The 18,285-nt window shown below is 38.4% G+C and overlaps 1 protein-coding gene across 11 annotated transcripts in view; it reads right to left on the bottom strand.

Annotated features, from left to right (window-relative positions):
* CD44 (CD44 molecule (Indian blood group)) overlaps positions 1 to 18,285 on the bottom strand; it is a 104,027-nt gene that overhangs the window by 21,937 nt on the left and 63,805 nt on the right. For 2 of the 11 annotated variants that reach the window (XM_048483350.1, XM_048483358.1), the window contains exons 6-11: positions 14,761 to 14,850; positions 9,239 to 9,400; positions 5,073 to 5,162; positions 3,293 to 3,517; positions 1,693 to 1,875; positions 565 to 702 (exon numbers count right to left, since the gene is read on the bottom strand). In XM_048483350.1, coding sequence (XP_048339307.1) covers positions 565 to 702; positions 1,693 to 1,875; positions 3,293 to 3,517; positions 5,073 to 5,162; positions 9,239 to 9,400; positions 14,761 to 14,850 — 888 coding nt within the window. The remainder of the gene's footprint in view (positions 1 to 564; positions 703 to 1,692; positions 1,876 to 3,292; positions 3,518 to 5,072; positions 5,163 to 9,238; positions 9,401 to 14,760; positions 14,851 to 18,285) is intronic. The other 9 variants (XM_048483351.1, XM_048483352.1, XM_048483354.1 and 6 more) reach the window with 9 other exon arrangements.

Genomic DNA, 18,285 nt, shown 5'->3' with positions numbered 1-18,285 from the left:
CTAGTTTTGTTATAAATTCTAGATCCAATCCAAATTTCACTTTAACCACTTTACCCACTTCCATGAAGACATGATTATATCTTATATGAATTGTGATGGTAAACTAATTATTTTGGGAGAGGACAACTACTAAGCAATGATAACTATACATTTTTCATATTAATTTTCAGCCTGATCCATGTAGGGAAGACAATTATCTCTAGGTGAGTTTGGAGATATTTTCCTTTCACTGCCCCAGTCTGGGTAAACCCCAGAGGTTATGAAAGGGACTGTTGTCACTGGGACCATCAGCTGCATCAACAGCTGTTATAATGAAGGCTAAATCTGCTTTGAAGACTACATTTTCACAGGCTTTCCTCTTATAATTCTTCAAGTTTTATTTTGTTCAGTTTTATAAGCACTATCTTTCTGGAGATCTTAACTATTCATGGAGATCTTAACTATTTTGTTAAAAGAAGGGAATGCTGCTCTTTTAGTGGATTGTTAAAGTAATGTAATCCAAGTTGGTTATTAACAGAGAAAGGATGAAAAATGTGGAATTCTTCCCACCCCCTCCCTTGGTACCTGTGTGATCTGTTTCCAAATCCTTTTCATTCTTGCTTTCATTTAGAAAAATAACTGCAGGTATAGTGTTTTCATTGTCCCAGACAAGATGATCATGATCACTGTCTTCATGGCTAGTGCCATCAGTAGACACTACAACTGTTACAACGATAATTAGGTCACTTCTGAACAACATACTTTTCTAAACCACATTTCCATATTATTTAGTGTGAGCTGCTTCTTTGGGCCATATCAGTATGCATATCAGACTGCAATCCCAATTCAGTGTAATCTGATTGCATTTCTTAAAGGGGATGGCAATAAATTCAAGGGGGGGGGGTTGAATCTGTATGAGCTGATGTATTTTTATGTTTGTTGTCACTTGAAAAAACAGTCCCATATAGAGTTTCTTCAGTTAATATAACAGAGCATAACAGAACAAAGCCCCAAAACACTTAAACTGACTGGGTTAGGAGCAAGGTATGACTGCACAGCTCACAGTAAGACTTGTATTAGGAAGGGGGAAAGCACACACAGGACAATCAGGCAATTTGAAGCTGCTTGAGAGAATTTTGCTGGCCTACAAATTGTAGATTGCCCGCTCTTGATTTTTTAAAAAGCAAATCTATTTAAAGAAGTGTTTTAGCAACTTTGCTACTAATGAGCTCTCTAGCATTACATCTGCTACAGCAAAAGCATGTTCCTATTTAGAAAACCAGTGGGGAACTTTTTGAGCTATTCCATCCTTGGTTAGACCAAGCACCGTCTTATATTATTTATATGCTTTAGTGTATTATTGTTTATTATATAATAATTTTATTGTGTTTATACTCTTGTGAGCTACTCTGAGTCTGCTGTGGTGGGGAAGAGTGGGATATAAATAAATAAATAAATAAATAAATAAATAAATAAATAAATAAATAAATAAATTACTTCAGATTAAGAGGGCTGACTCATACTATCTTATGAACTGATCTATAACCCTAACATTTAAATTTCAGAGGCATATCACAAGATATTAAAAGAAATTACAGACCACAGTTCATTGAAAACTTGGCTTCAAGTTTTCATTACCAACACAGAGAAATGGAGTTTGTTTTTGCAGTGAGTCATAAGATTACATGAATTACTGAATCCTACTACAAGTACCTGTTTCAGCAGCTTCATTTTCATTATCACTCTCACTTGGAGGAATAAGTATTTGCACAACACCATGGCCTGTTGTATTTGTGGAAGAACTTTTTCCTCTCCTCCCTCCAGGTTTACCAACTGGTAATAACTGGTCGTGATGTGATTCTTCATCTTTGGCACTTCCATTGATGAACACTGCTGCTAAACCATGGCAAATAAAGCTAAAATAAATACTTTTATCGTTGGACTTTTCACATGTCCAGGAGATAATAGCTCTTATCCAGAAATCTTTGGCTACTCCTTTGTGCTTACGGTGGTACCCTGTATACAGGCTTCTCCATTCACTTCAACTGGGGGAGCTCTACACATGCTTTCCTTTGCATGCACAGAATTGCTAACTCTAATGAAGTGACTGAGGAAAGAATTCAAGAGGTTTTTGTGCAAAATGGGGGTCCAACATAAACAAGAAGCTGCTGTTTGGGGGGACTTTGACATTTCACATAATTCAAAATATAGCTGGCATTCTTTTAATCACTTACCTGCCTAACAAAAGATAGAACATTTTTATTTGAGGAACCAGACAGAACTATCATCTCATGAACCAATTAAGCTAAGTATGAATGGTTAGCCTTGAATATATCTGACATCCTTTGCAGTTAAGTATCTTGCAATTTGGATCCAGCAAGATTTAGTGTCCTTTCTGGGATATAATAATCATGAATTACTCTTGAAAATTGAAGAAAAATTGAGCTATTGGCATACGATGTCTTTATCATGCATTTAAAATATGTTTGAACTGTGAGGAAAATTACTCCTGAAATGTTTCAGTGAAAAGCAATGTGGTAAAGGTGTTTTCAGAGTCAGCAAAGAAAAAGCTGCTTGGAAATGTTTCTAAAACCAAACGGGGGGAAACTAGTGCAGAACTCCATGGAGGAAATATTTTATTATCATGGAAATGTTGTAAGTGAATTGTGGCAGCCTGTTTGCATAGTCATGGCTGTGAGGGAAATAATGCTCCTCTATGCTGGGCATCAGTCTTTTTACGAACCTGTTTTTACTCAGAAGACACCAAATAAGGCTTCAGATGTTATGTTATCATCTAGCCAAATCTCATTGTCTGCATAGCTCCCCAAAAGTCTTATCAGAGTGAAGGAGGAAAACAATGCATCTCCATCCCTGATCTCATCGTAGCACAGAAGAAATACAACTAGCACTTGACAGTAGAAAAAATATGTATGACTGCTGTCATGGCCAAGGACTGCTGTGAACAGGTGGCAGTTAGGAAGACCATTTTGCCCTCATTTCTTGACTCTCTCCTCCAACTACTTGTAAACTAAGTTGTGACATTGGGAAGGGGTGGGGTTTCAGTTTAATACTGTTTTAAAATAAATATTACAAGCAGAACAAAATAATTATCTCCATTTATTTGGGATATAACCCTTCAGCATAAGAATACCTCACTGAGGAAAGAAAACTCCCAATCTCCCCAAGATACATTTTTAAGTAAACAGGTGTTCAAGGACACCATGTAACCAGACATCTGAATCAGAAAATAGACAATTGAAAATGGATATTTACTTCTATTCATAATGTGGTAATCCATTATTTATAATGATACCTGCATGAAAAGCTTCTTCTTCCAGACTGTTATCTTTTTCTTCTGAGGAGCCAAGTTCAAGATGCAAATCATCTGAGGTCAGGTTTGTAGGAAATGCAACTTCAGCTTCCAATCCAGAATGAGCCCCATCTGGTTGATATGGAGTTGATACTTGCTGCTTGAAGAAACTATTGCTGGATGACAGAGCTGTTACGATGACGTTTTTAATCAGTTCCAACATTGTGCCTGTAGAACAATCACTCTAATTGTTCTCTTTATCTTGTAAAAGTATAACTGGGTGTATTGTCGAAGTTCGGAAACCACACAACAGCCTATAACTGGGTTGGTCTTTCATTTATATTTATAGGAAAAGGAGCATGAGCATAGATATTTTGGAAAGTATTTCCAGTAGCTGCTAATTTTTCCAGCAGTGCCCAGAGATCAGTAGCAACAGATGAAGTGAAGGTAACACTGTCAACAGCTTACACCCCTAATTCACCTATCAAAGTATCTGATAGATGGCAAGGCTGTGTAGAATTTGGATTCAGAGATGCATCATAAAGTCTGTAAATTTTCTCTTGTTTAACTTCCTTTTCTTCTTCTTTTACTTCATGTTTCTGGCACTAGGCCACAAATTTTGGATAGTAAATCCATATTTTCTTTTTTCAATTCAAAGTATATTTTGATTGACATTTTTTGCTACGGTTGTAGTGAAGCCATTTCAGTTTTAATAGGTGTAGCCTTATTCAGTTTTAAAGGTGCTGCTGTTCACCAAGGAAATTAAAGACAGAAAGATCTTGAGGTACCACCACCTTAGCATCAGATACATCTTTCAGAGCAAAATCCATTCCCAATATTTAGTACAGAACATAATGAATTAAACATTATGATGATTGATAATTGTCAAAGAAGTCCAAGAAAAGATAATTTAGATAGAGAAATGCTGTAACCAACACCCCAACATAAACCACCAAGAACACAAGGAAAGGAAGGTAGTTCTTTGTCCACAAAAGAAAATGCTAATGAGCCACCATGCATACATAGAAACAGAATATAAAAGGAAGTGTAATTTATTAATGTGTCATATTTTAATCTTAAAGCAAATCAATGCCCTTGAGTTCAATAAATCTATGTGCTGATGCTTTCATGCAGTAATCTGATTTTTTTAATGTAGAAAGGTATCCCAAAATGACATCATACAAGCTCTCTACCTTCTAAATATGGAAGCAAGTAGGACCAATCTACATGAAGCTTCTGCATTATTTAAAAACCAGAATGGGAACTTAATTGGCTCCAAGAAATCACTCATTCTTTTTTCTCCAATGTGCCTTCTAATTGTTCCATGTTTATCCGGCATATATATTTCAGCTTACACTGAAGAAGGCTGATCTTGTAACATTTGAAAGCATTTTTAAATTTTATTTTAAGATATGGTTGGAAACAGATGACATGCTAGTTTGGAATTTCTACAACCTTCAACAGAGTTCTGTGATCAAAATAAATTCAGGTTGGCACTTTGTGAGTCACTCTTGCTTAGTCAAAGCAAAATACTTGAGTTTGTGGTTTCATGGTTTTGGTAAATGAAGCAGAATGCATCTTGGAAAAATGCCTTCAAATGTTTGGTTCAGCATTTTCTTTCCTTTTAAAAATCAAGTCTATTAATTGCAGATGGAGTATCAAAAAGGACTAGACAATCCTTCCAAAACTTAACTTAACTCAATTATTTTTAGAACATTCCATTTTATGTTACTTTGAAGTAGGAAGACCTTTCAAGGCCAAGCTTAATTGCTCATACTGGTACCTGTAGAATAATGTTCGCCATCACCTGGAGGAACAATTCCAGGTAGTGTATCATCTCTTGTGTCATTTGCTGAATATCTGATATCACCCACTGTAGAGTATAAAACATGTATCTTTAAATCACAGATTGAGTCTTCATCACTGCCAGAGACCACAGCTATTGTAATAATGATTGGATTTATATTGACAAATAATTGGGATACTATCACCGTCGTTAACATTACCCATAAATCTATTTCAAGAATTTATCAGATAAACAAGATAAAATCTCTATATTGTACTGAACTTTTAATGGGCAGTTCATTTGTACATGCTTATCTAATTAGTTTGATTTCAGGAACCACAAGCAATTCTCTTCTTGTTTTATATCTACCCTTCCACATTCTCCAGGAACTTCTGAGGATTGGAAAACTCCTGAGAATGGTGTGGGGTTAAGTGGGGGACTCAGGGGGACAGGAGAATCAGTGGAAGTGTTTTGGAGAAGCAGACATGAACATATGACCCACAAGTAAAAGTGACAATTATCATATTTAGACATTGCTTTGGCTCAGAAAAGGCAATGCCAGAAATGCCATTCATAATTTGCTTGTAAAAATATTAATCATTAGCATGAGGTAATTTTTTCAAAGATGGTCAGAATGATAAATCTCAGCCAACAAAACAGAGCATCCGTCAAATATTATGCTATCTGTATCTATAAACTATAAACAGTTTTATGGACACTACTACTGTGCCTTTGACAGCAACCACGATTCACAACATGTTCATCTGATCCTACTATGGGGAGGTAATGATGTAAAATACTTTGGAAAATTAGTTTGCCTGCCTGTTCTTAAATACACTGGAGTGAGGCCACTGTAATGTTATCTTAGTAGAAATGGACATTTCCAACTGCTATATAGGCCTCGGCTAAATTATGTACTTTTCTTTGGAATATGTTGTTTGACTAATGGTTTGATTTCTACCAATACAGCAGAGTTATAGTTATATTTATTATTCACATAGCAACATCTCTACCCTCAATCCACTGTTATCATGCTTTTCCAACAGCAGAAGATATAAGAACTACTGAAGCACAAACAGTGCCTAATGAGTACATGTACCCTGACCAATACCAGTTCATACCTTTATGGCAGAAAATCAATCAAATAGTCATGAAGAAAATATAAGTTTTACCAACAAACAGTGTAACTTATTGCCTCTTGTTGAACCAAAAAAATAGCTTACACTGCCACCACAAAAACACACAACTCACAACACTCCCTCTGTTGTCACAACATAATTGAGCCTGACCTCAAAAGATGTTATGCTAATGTAAACTTGACATGATTAACTGAAAGATGTTAGAATTTCTATTCCTAGCTGCAATATTGTTCCACGCCCAAGGCCTGAGGGACTTACAGATGGTCTTGTCATTCTTGTGGCTTGGAAGGGGGTGGGGTAGGCTCAGGAGCCTCCACCTGGCCCTTTGAGGCAGGAGAGGCAAACAAGACAGCTGGGCCCGACCAAAGGGCCCTGGGGACAGATAGCACTGGCAACAACAGAGCCAGCCTTCTTGCAGAGCCTTGGAGACAGCCGAGGCCAGCGCAGGCCAGGCCGGCAGAACTGCACCGGGCAGACACATAGGCAGAAGATGGGACCAGGGACAAGGCCACAGTTTCTCCCCTGAGCCAGTGGGCAGGGCAAAGAGGAAGCCGTCTGGTACCAGGCCAGGGTGGGCTCGAAGGACAGGGGAAATGGGGATTGGGCATAGGAGCTAAACAGGAGAAGGAGAGATGAGAGGAGAGGAGAGAATTAAAAGGAGGAAGGAGGTTGGGCGATGATGAGAGAGGGGTGGAGGAAAGCGAAGGAGGAAAGGAGAAGGAGAAGAGGCAGCTGAGCAGAGAGACCAGTTGTGGGACAGGAGGTCAGTCTGAGGGAAAGGTGAGACCACTGTGGAACACGGAAGAGTGGTGAGGAGGGCCTAGTAGTAGGGCCAGTTGTCCCAGGTTCCCAGGCTCACTACAACCAGTCACTCCCTGGAGACCGGGAGCGAGACCAAGCAGGCCATTGCTTGGGAAGGGCAAGGAGGGTCAGAACAACCCCCTTCCAAAGGGGATGGGGAGCAAGAGCGCCACAGAGGTCTAAGTATGTTTTGTGAACAGAGCAAGTTTTTCCTCTTAAAAATACATATAATCCTTCAGCTGAGGTGGGGTAACACCTTTCACTTTCCTACTTCTGATGTCACTGAGAACTTTTTATTCACACAGCATTTTTATAAGACATAATAATTAACATTGAAATGTTTTATCCAAAGTTGTTTCAGTGGGCTGCTCCACCTCCTTATAACCAGTATTGGGCCACTGTACCGAGTATATCCAGTGATGCTGGGTGGAAGTTTCCTCATGTGAACTGTCATGAGGGCTGGCAGTTGATAATGGCTGAATGAGTTGAAATCTTTTTATTTGTAGAGCTAACATTTCTTAACTAAACTACTGTGTATACTTTTGTTTTAAGTACTAAAAACTCACAATGGCCTTTTCTGCACAGCACAAATAAAAATATTGAGGATGGGAAAAAAGCATTTTGGGGAAGACCTCCGCACAGCTTTTTCCTCAACTTGACTTCAAGGAAAACAAATTCATTTATAACAACTGAAACTAGTTACAAATATGCTGTGCAGAACAAGAAGCATTTTATTTTTCCCACCTGAGCTTAAATAGCTCTCACTTTCAGTTTCTCTGCAGCTCCCGCCCACAGTTTTCTTTCCTCTTCAGGAGGCTCCATGCTGCTGTCATTTGCAGAATGTTCCCACAGAGTTTCCTCTACTTGCAGCTTATCTGTGCATTCTTTCAGTGTATACAGTGCATTAATACATTTAGTTTTTCCTGGCAATCCTCTTTTTTTGCTTTAAATAAGATTTCTTGAAAGCTTCAACATCAAAGTTTCAAAGATACCTCCATTAAAAGAAAAAAAACAAGTGTGTGGGATTGGCTGGAAAAACGAACTTTAATAATGCACTTTATACACTGAAAGGACCCGCGGATGAGCTGCAAGCAGAGGAAACTCCATGGGAACATTCTGAAAATGGCAGCAGCACAGAGCCTCCTGAAGATGACACAAAATGGCACGTGTGAGATGCAGAGAAAAGTGAGAGCTGGGAGGGCGGGGCAGGAAAAATAAAACACTTTACCTGCCAACGCTTTATTTGTCCGGCTATGCAGACAGCCTCCCGCCCTAAAACTAATATTTGTAAAATATCTGCAAGATGTTTTATTTGTGCTGGTAGAAAGGGCCACTGGTGCTATACACAACACCTGTATTTGAATTTTGAGAATTTACAGTGAAGAACATTTATAGTACATTGTAGTACAGTGAAGTACATGTATAGTACAGTACAGTACAGTGAAACACATGAATAACATTTATAGCAATTGCTTTTACCTTTCAGATTAGGGGGCCCCTTCCTTCCTTCCTTCTTTCCCTTCTGCTTGCCGCTGTAATATCATGTGGCCCCTACCGCCCTTCTTTTCTGGTGTATGTTTTTAGAGGGAATAGATGGTAGGTGCCATCTTGAGCTAATGTTAATATTAGTTTTATCAGCTGCATTTTAATGGGGTAGGGTTTATTTTTACTAGAGCCATCTTAACTTATATTTATTGTATTTTAAATTGATTGTGCTCTACTTGTATTGTACACCGCCCTGAGCCCTCCGGGGGAGGGCGGTTTATAAACCCAACAAACAAACAAACAAATAAATAAATAAATAAATAGTATTCTGACTGTCATGCCTTCAAAAGAAAGAGAAACCTATGCCAACATTATACAGGATGTAGAAACCAAAATAAGCAAACCCAGAATGTTTTGAGCTTCCCCCGTCCATTAGGTGTTTGTTTTGTTATGGAGGGAAAACTAGAAATTCTGGCAAAACTCTTGTCCATATTTAGAATTTTTTTCCCCATCCTGGGCATGAAATTAATTTTTAAGTCTCTGCATCTATTATAAATTCCTGCCATCCTGCATCTGTGTTGTTTACTACACTGCAAATTACTTCTCCAGTAATGGAAGTTCTGTGTTTTATAAAGCATTTTATACCTTCTAATAGATTACTTAAGGAGTCTACTTGTTTTCTGTGGAGAGATGCTAGGTGGGAAATATTAAAAGAAAGATAATAGTATGTTTCCTTACTAGTTGTGGCTGTATAAAGTTCCTCGATTTCATTTGTGTCCCATCCTGGAGCTGTTTTTTGTCTGAGAATTGGTGGTGTGGAGAATTCTTCTGCATTGCCATCTTGCAAGATCAAATCTGTTGTGACCATATTAAGTTTCCCATGAAAATTTCCACCACAACCTGCAACATGTTCATCTATTCCTTAAAATTTCCATCACAACTCACAACATGTTCATCTATTCCTTAGGCTTCCTATTACTTTTACAGATAGTGATATAGGAGATTGTTTAGACTTGTAGACATATAACAGATATAATCCTCTTAAAATATCTAACTAACCATGTGATCATTTGCCAAAAAAACTGATGATACAATTGTGTCAAAAGGTTTGTTGGTCAAAAGACTGATGACTTCTATCAACAGAACCTCCCTCTTTGTTATGGGCCTACAATGAAGAATGATCTACTCTTGATAAAGGTATACCTGTAAACAGTGGTGGGATTCAAATAATTTAACAACCAGTTCTGGTGGTGGAATTCAAATAATTTAACAACTGGTTGTTTACAAGCACCATTTTAACAGCCAGTTCTGCCGAAGTAGTGCAAACCTGCTGAATCCCACCACTGCATGTAAAGATAACCAACACAATTTTGTCCAATGAAGGAATTTTTGCCCATTTTCAGTCACTCCTAATTAAGCACTGTAAGATAACTGTATGATTCTAACAAATTCTATGGATGTTCTTCAACAGACTCATGTTCATTATCTTTAATAGCAACTGCAAACTGTGAGGTAAAGGGCAGGTACATTCATTCACTGGAAAGCAGCATCAATACAGTGAAGTGCATCATAAAGATTCTTCAGTAGCTGAAGTCTTAATCTTGGAATCTACTTAAGTGTAACAGAAAAGTCAACATGGAAGAAAAATAATGGTGCAAAATTATACATAAAATATATTACAGAACATATTGAATGCTTGGTTGAAATCTAGGTAACTAGCAAAGCACCAAGAGAGAAATATAAAGCATGAGAAATACATCATAATATCCAAGTGTGTTAGACCAATACAAAAGCAACAGGAGTGCATAAAAAGCAAAATAAGTAGAGGCGTAGATGGGCAGGAGTGCAACCGGGATTTACTCCATGTTTTCTGCCCCCCCTCCTCCTCACCCACAGCCCTGCATTTCCCCCCTTACCTTTCCCAGCCAGCAGAAAACAGCTTTCTGTCAGCTGAAAATGGGCCAGGCTGGTGGGGTGGGGCCAGGTGAGGCAGGGTGGGGCAAGGGGGTAAGGGGGAAATGCACACACCCCACCCCCTTGTAGCTACGCCACTGAGGCTTAGATGGAGACAAGAGCACTGATTAAACCACTACATTAGCAATGTAAACCACAGCATCACATGGATCTAGATACTGAACAGATTTGAGGATAAAAGGCAAGGGTGTATATATAGTAGCTGCACTTTGGGTTACCAACCTCAAAGTGGGACCCAGAGTTCTTCCCAAATTACTACAGAAATCATTTCCCTCGAGGAAATGGCAGCTTCAGAGGACAAATATTACAGCAACACATCTCCTCCCCTCCCAACTCTGTCTTCTCCTAACACTCCCCACAAATCTCAAGGAATTTTCCAAGCCAGAATTGGCAACCACAATTATAGTATTTACTATTGAAAATAAGTGTAATGATCCACACAATTAATACTGAATAATTGGTTGCCTATAGCTAAGGGTCAGGGTCAGGATACAAAGTGGATTTATTTATTTTTATTTCTTGAATTTGAATTTAATTTTGCCAATTTGAATTTTGCCAATTTGAAAAATTTAATTTTGCCAATTAACTCTCAACTACTCACTATAAGATTGTAATTTCAATGAAACTATATAGGTATGACATCTAGTATGACATCTAGTTTATGAGTCTGGCATCCTTCCTCAAAAATCTAACTTGTATAGTTCCTTTATTTGCAAAAACTGAGTAAGCTAAAAATAAAAGTGACAGATGCCATGAATACCCATAATTGTTGGGTTTCTGAAATCTCCCTCCCCACAGATCAACACATTTTTATGCAGCTAAGTCAGTGGTGAATACAATGTGCGCTGATGATGCCAATATGAACTGCTGTCTGTCTTTGAGATATTAAATAATAAAATTGTAGATAATAAATGTGAAACATACAACAGTTATTCAGAACCACTTTGTAAAAACTGCATATTTGTTTTATGTTTATATGAACTGTATATGAAGGCAGAATATACGAAGTGTATATGAAGGCAGAAATGTCCATATAAGAACACAGGTATATGTATTTTGTATATGGATTGCTGCTGCTTAAGGAGACACAGCTGACCTGATTAATATCTCTTTAGGTATTACCATGTTTCCCCGAAAATAAGGCAGTGTCTTATATTAATTTTTGCTCCCAAAGATGCGCTATGTCTTATTTTCAGGGGATGTCTTATTTTTCTGTGTTCTGTTTGTCGGGCATGTTTCCAAACAAAAACTTTGCTATGTCTTACTTTCGGGGGATGCCTTATATTTCGCACTTCAGCAAAACCTCTACTACATCTTATTTTCAGGGGATGTCTTATATTTGGGGAAACAGGGGATTTCCATGTTGGATGCTGACCACATAAAGGAATGTGACACCATCAGATTTCCCAGAGCCCTCCGAGGGTTGGGCGGTATAAAAATCCCATAAATAAATGAATAAATAATTTTTCCATCATCATCGCATCACATGATTAGCTTACAATTAAATTATATTTTCATAAGATTAAGAAGTAGGACAAACTGTCTCAGTTTGTGAGACCATTCAAAGAAACTTTCATAAAAGTAAGACAAAAAATAATCCCATTTACAATACTAATGCATCATGACTTCTGTAAAGAGGACTATATATAATCCCAAGCAGGTTTATGAAGAAAGGGACAATCCTAACCAAACAATGCAAAGGATAAACAAAAATACATTTCCATGACAGACAAAGAAGAAGCCCAAATTTAAATAGTTCTTTTGACCTATACACAAAAATGCCCCAAAATGTAAAAGAGAAAAATGTTATCTTAATAATAATTAAAATGATTATTAGGAAGAGTATAAACATCTCCTTGACACTGGTTCACAGAACTGGCATATATCTATAAACCTCTGTAGAAACATATCTACCCACACACACCCAAATACTGCAAAGGACACCAAAAATTAAGATGAAAACGGAATTAAATTTACTTGAAACAGCCATATCGCAAAATCTCAAACTGAACCTGGATGGATATGTATACACTGAGAGCATGTATACATTGTGGTGATCATGATAATTTCTTCAAATTCATACATATAAGCATAAAAAAGATCCTTAAAACATTTTTGTACAAAATGTTGTGATTGTACTGTACACTGAGTAAAATTGGATCTATAAGCACATTTATTTATTTGGCTTACTATCACAGCCAGGCATATAGTATGACATCAAATCTTTGCCCTTCAGGATTAATTTAATACTTATGCATTAATTTTCAAAGGAAAACTATCCTAGATAAATTTAGCCAATAGAGTATAAATGATTATCCAGACCTGGGTAAGAAATTATTGTTTCCTTAGGGCAGTTCTACAACATATTACCACCATATGAAAAATATCACTGTGTAAAAAATCATGCCCACGAGATTTCTCATATAGGCTAGTCACAGATATAGGCTAGTCACAGATGATTTGATATGCCAGTGGTATGGGTGAATAATGTACATGTTGATTTTACCCAGGGTTCACTTCTGGGTATATTTGAATAATTAGGAATGATATCATTTCTGAACACAAGAGTATGGATGCCAATAATTTTGTGTCAAACACATTCAACAGTTGAATTTACTGTGTTCAAAAGTGTCAATCAGATGTGATCCAGTCAACCAGTCTGTTTGGTTCATGCTGAATGACTGCAAACAGCTGTTAAACGGGTTGCATCAGGTTTTTGCAAAACTGTGTATGCACAAATATGCTACCAATTCAAACAGACCAGCATCCATTAACGTTGCTGAGAATTACTTAGAAACACCCAAGTGTCATTTTTAAAGATCAAAAATGGCATTTATTTATTTTATTATTTCTAAGTACACTCTCTTCAATCAGCCACTATTTTCCCTGCATTTTTTTCACTGCCTCACCACTGGAATTTCCAGCCTTCCCAAAAAGTAAGACTTCAGCCCTTTGCATTTCTATAAAAGGTGCATCTTTTCCATATAACCATACAGTGAAAATGGCTAAAGAGTTACTTTTTTAAAAGCAATGAAAACTTAGATTTCAGAGGAACTAGTAGAAAACGCAGCCCTGGACTTACCCGGGGCTACCATTGCGGCAGGAGATGGGGCAAAGCAAGCCCCAGCTCCTGAGGACTGTGCATGTGGGCGCTTGGGAATGGAGCACATGAAGGGGCCTGTCGGGTCCAGGTCACATGACAGGAGCCCCTGTCATATGTTCAAATGCCTATATAAGGTGGTGCATGGTGCACTCTGACCTCTTTCGAGGCAGTCGAACGAGCAGACCCACCCACCCTTCACTTGGTTAAATGGGTTTAGTTGGGTTAATAAAGTTTGTGAAATTGCTTTTTTCGTTGCAGCCATGGTGGATATGGGCATAGGAGTACATCCTTTCTGGGGAGGCTGAGCTTGCGTATCTCGCCCCCCCCCCCCCCGCGGTTGGGGGCCTCAATAAGAGGTCTGGGGGTGGGGCGGGCTCAATAACGCAAACCGTGGAGGCTCTGCTACGGAGATCGCTATCTCTGGCAAGAAGGGGTGACACATAATGGGCACGCACTCAGGTGGCACACAGTAACTTTCTGTCCCAATTCCCAAGGGATTGGGGATGGTGCCAGGTGGCTAGGATGTGCCCCTTATGCTCGCCCACCTTCCTACGTTGTGTTTATAAAAAGGGCTGTGACCCAATTTTATTCCAAAGAGAATTGTGTTTATGTTATTGGGGACAAGCGAGACTCCACATATCAGCATGCAACATTCAACAGTCATAATGACAGCTTGCACAGTTACAATTTCAGTTACTGAACTTTTAAACAGCAGCCAGTCACAAATGAATGAAAGGAGAAGTTGAATTTTATGAGGTTGCAGCTGTGAAAAGGTGATTCCATTATAATTACTGTTCTGTTATAATCACTGTTAGGAAGGAATATAGTGAAGCAAACTCTGAATAGATACAAACAAGTCAACAAACCATCAAACCGATCATTAAAATGTCAGCTCCCTGTTTCCAACCAGCTATCAAGACACACACCAGATTTGCATGCGTTCAAGCATTCCTACATATTTTTTTTATTATTATTATTATTATTATTATTATTATTATTATTATTATTATTATTATTATTATTAATTTATTTATTTTATTTAATATACCGCCCCATCCCCGAAGGGTTCTGGGCGGTGTACAACATAAAATAATAGTATATATAAAATCAACATAGCATCCCTAAATATCTGCCAAACACTAAAAAGATGTTTTAGTAAGATACTGAAAATGTAATTTATTACCCTTACTCGTATTTTTGGGACGAGGGCCTTCATAACCAGGTTTCGAATCATGGTCCTCTGGATCGTCAGGGCTTTGTAAGATACCATCATCTGCATGATAAATGAGAGAAATGAAAATCAATGTTCAACTCATATATAATACTTTGTGCAAAACATAATTTAGAATAAAAACCATAATTTAAGCTCAAAGTACAGCAGAAAAAGTATGTTTCACAGCTGTTTGTCTGCTTGTCATCTTTTCTACACTCAGGATCAGAAATTAGTAAATTCACTGCCTTACTGTTGCTTCCCCTTCACCCAGTATAATTTTCTACATGGGTTATTTGCTTCTGGTTCAGTGGGATTCTTTTCCTGCTTCCCCACGTCGTCATGGTACATGATACATTCATGTTCCTCCAGGGCTTCTCCCAATTTTGCTTTCTCAAATCTGCTTTACTGAGAAACTTTGCAAAAGGTAACAGTGAAGCCTGGATGGTTGCTGTGAGAGAACAGAGCTTTTTCCTAGTCCCACCCCCATAGCTGCCATTTCCCCAACCCTTGTAATAGCCACTTCTCCCTCCACCTCTGGGTACTTGTTAAAAAAGTTCAATTAATATTGTTATAAGAATATGTGTTTGAGATTCCTTGAATTCTTAGCTTTATTTTTAAGTATGTCTTTCCTTTCCTTTCCAATGTGGATATTTGCTTTTCCCTTTACATCTCTGCAATAATAAACAAATTGTGCTAATGTTATAATGATATTCAGTTGCCAAGAATAGAAACCATCCTTAACTATTCACTGCTCCTGCAGAAAGTCAGAAATATCCTATGTGGATTCCATAACTCTTGCAATTTTACATTGGCTTGCGAGAATTCAGTCATCATTTTGCTCTATCTTACCAGACTTTGTAAACTTGTTTTATTTGTTTATTATTATGATTGCAGAAGGATGAGAAATATGATTGATGGAAGTCTCTCCCATGGCCTCAAAGTCACCCATACCACATGCCCATGAATTCTGGAAGTTTTTTTTTTTGCTACCCAAGTGGGAAGGAGGAGGCAAGAAAATAATGTTTCATGTAGACTTGAATTGCAGTCTGATCAAAGCCATCATTATGTTTATTTTAGTTATTCATTTGATGACTTTTAATGCTGACTCCCAGTAAACAAGCCCCTGGCAGCTTACAAAATAACAAAATAGAAAACAAACATTAAAAGTTATAAATTAAAACCTCTTCTTAAAAAAAACCCAGTCAGACAATGTAAAAACTGTCGAGCAGATTTACATGAGTTGAACAATTTCTGCAGACTATAAAAGATTTTAAAAGATCAAGCTCTTAATTAAAAGCCTGGGTAAACAAAAATATTTTGGCCTGGTGCCTAAAAGAATGTCACGTGGACTTCAGGATGGCCTTAAGGGGAAGGGCATCCCTCAGATAAGGTGGCACTACTCAAAAAGTCCCATCTCTGAGTTCCACCCTCCTCACTTCACAGGAGGCATACAGAGCACGACATTGTAGGCTGGACAATACGGCAGCAGTGGTCACTCAGGTACCCCTGCTCAAAGCCATTTAAAGGAAAGAACCAGAACACTGAAGTCTGCCTGGAAACAAATGGGCAACCAGTGAAGCTCTTTCAACAATGGACTGATAGGAGAATCCTTGTATTCATCCCCTGACAGTCACCTGGCTGTCTCAGCTTGAATCAACTGACATTTCTTAGTTGTTTTCTTTCCTTGAAGGCAGGAGAGTACAATGACTGAGGGTATCTATTAATATTGGTTTTTATAATTCATTAATCTTAGCCTAAAACAAATTTATTTGTGATAAATATTTTATATTTTGCCAAATGTCAAAATAGGCTAGAGCTAGAACATCTAAGAAGGTTTGTCCTCTCTTCAAAAACAGTCCTGTTTATGGTTAGGATTAGGAAAAATTTGGGTTAGCTTCGAAAAGATTAAGTCACTCAAGAGAAAGAAAGTAGATGACAAAAAATATCTGAAACTGAAAGAATCTTGCTACATAACTTACATAAGTGAGTGGTGTGTTCCTGATGATGAGCCAGAAAAAGCAAAGGACTCTGGGAGATGTAATCCAGAGGGTGCCATTTCTCATGTGCAGGGGGACTGACAGGACTACAATTTCCAGACCCCTCCTCACTCAGCCAGTTACACTTCTTAAAGCTCCAGAATCCTTGCAGGTTTGTCCTTTTCTTTGCCTGAGCCAACTCTCAAGTAACTCAACAGCAAGCCTGTTGCCAGCAACCAGGACTGAACAGACAGCTCCCTGGCACCAGGAATGGCTCCAGTTCAGGTGGTGAGAGCGGGGCTGTGCAGGGAGAGGCCTCCATAGCCACCCAGAGCACTCGAGGCAACATACCAAGAATTGGGGGTGGGGGACAGAGAAAGAGTGAGTTGGAGTAGGGGCAGAAAGTGAATGAGTGCTGGGGAGAGACAGAAAGAGAAAGAGAGAGCTAGGGTAAGTTGCCAGAAAGGGAGAATGAAAGCTGGTAGAAACATAAGAAAACAGAGAGTAAGACAGAGCTGGAATAAGTGGGCAGACAGAGAGATCTGGTGTAGGAGGGCAAAAGCAGAGTTGGAATAGTGGGCAGAAAGACAGAGAAAGAGAGCTGGGGTAGCAGGACATAAAATTAAAAACAGAGTGGGGCAGAGAGCCGAGGTAGGGGGTCAGAAAGAGAGTTGGGGTAATGGGGAAAAATAGAGATTAAGAGAAGGGGTGGCAGGCTGGAGAGTGAGAGAAAGAAAAGAAGGGGAAGAACAGAATAAAAAGGTGGGGGTGATGTCCTCTTGAGTCCCCACTTGCAGGTTCCCACTTGCTAGAGCCCATTGTATTTTTTCACACAAGCCGGGTTCTTAAGCAATCTTCAATACTAACAGACACTAACTCCTCCCCATACTTTTCTCATAGGGACCCCAAGGCCTGTCCCCTCCCTTTTGGCAAATCTGGGATGTTTTTTGGGGGTACAATTTTAATGTTTACACTGGGCTGGGCACCATTTTGTGTCCATGTCTCTTGCCCTGGGAAGATTACTTTTGTAGAGTCTCTTGTATTTTTTCACACAACAGGTTTTATTGCTAGTTCTGGTATAATTTATCAAAGCATGTGGATGGGATATTGTTCACATACAGTCTATAAGATAAAGTGATGCAGCTGAAAAGAAAAGCTTTGAATGTACAAGGTTCCAAGTTACATCTGGACATTACAAGTTAAAAAAATCACAAATAGTAGAATTTACTTGGATCACCTTCCCTGGTAATGTACTTTAAAGGATACATTTGTGTCAAGTACCATCATATCTTCCAAAATGTCTTACCGTTTGCAGCCTTGCAAACTGAGGGCTGAGGCTTTCTTTATAGAGTCAAACTATCTCATGTTGGTATTCTTCTTTTCCTGCTACTTTCAACATTTCCTAGCATTATTGACTTTTCTAGTGACTGTTGTCTTCTTATTATGTGGCTAAAGTACGACAGCCTCAGTTTAGTCATTTTAAGCTTCTAGGGACAGTTCAAATTTGATTTGATCTAGA

Source organism: Sphaerodactylus townsendi, linkage group LG02 (assembly GCF_021028975.2).
Source record: "Sphaerodactylus townsendi isolate TG3544 linkage group LG02, MPM_Stown_v2.3, whole genome shotgun sequence".
Taxonomy (NCBI): domain Eukaryota; kingdom Metazoa; phylum Chordata; class Lepidosauria; order Squamata; family Sphaerodactylidae; genus Sphaerodactylus; species Sphaerodactylus townsendi.
Note: the sequence above shows the minus strand (reverse complement) of the source record. Positions and strands in the feature narration are given on the sequence as shown.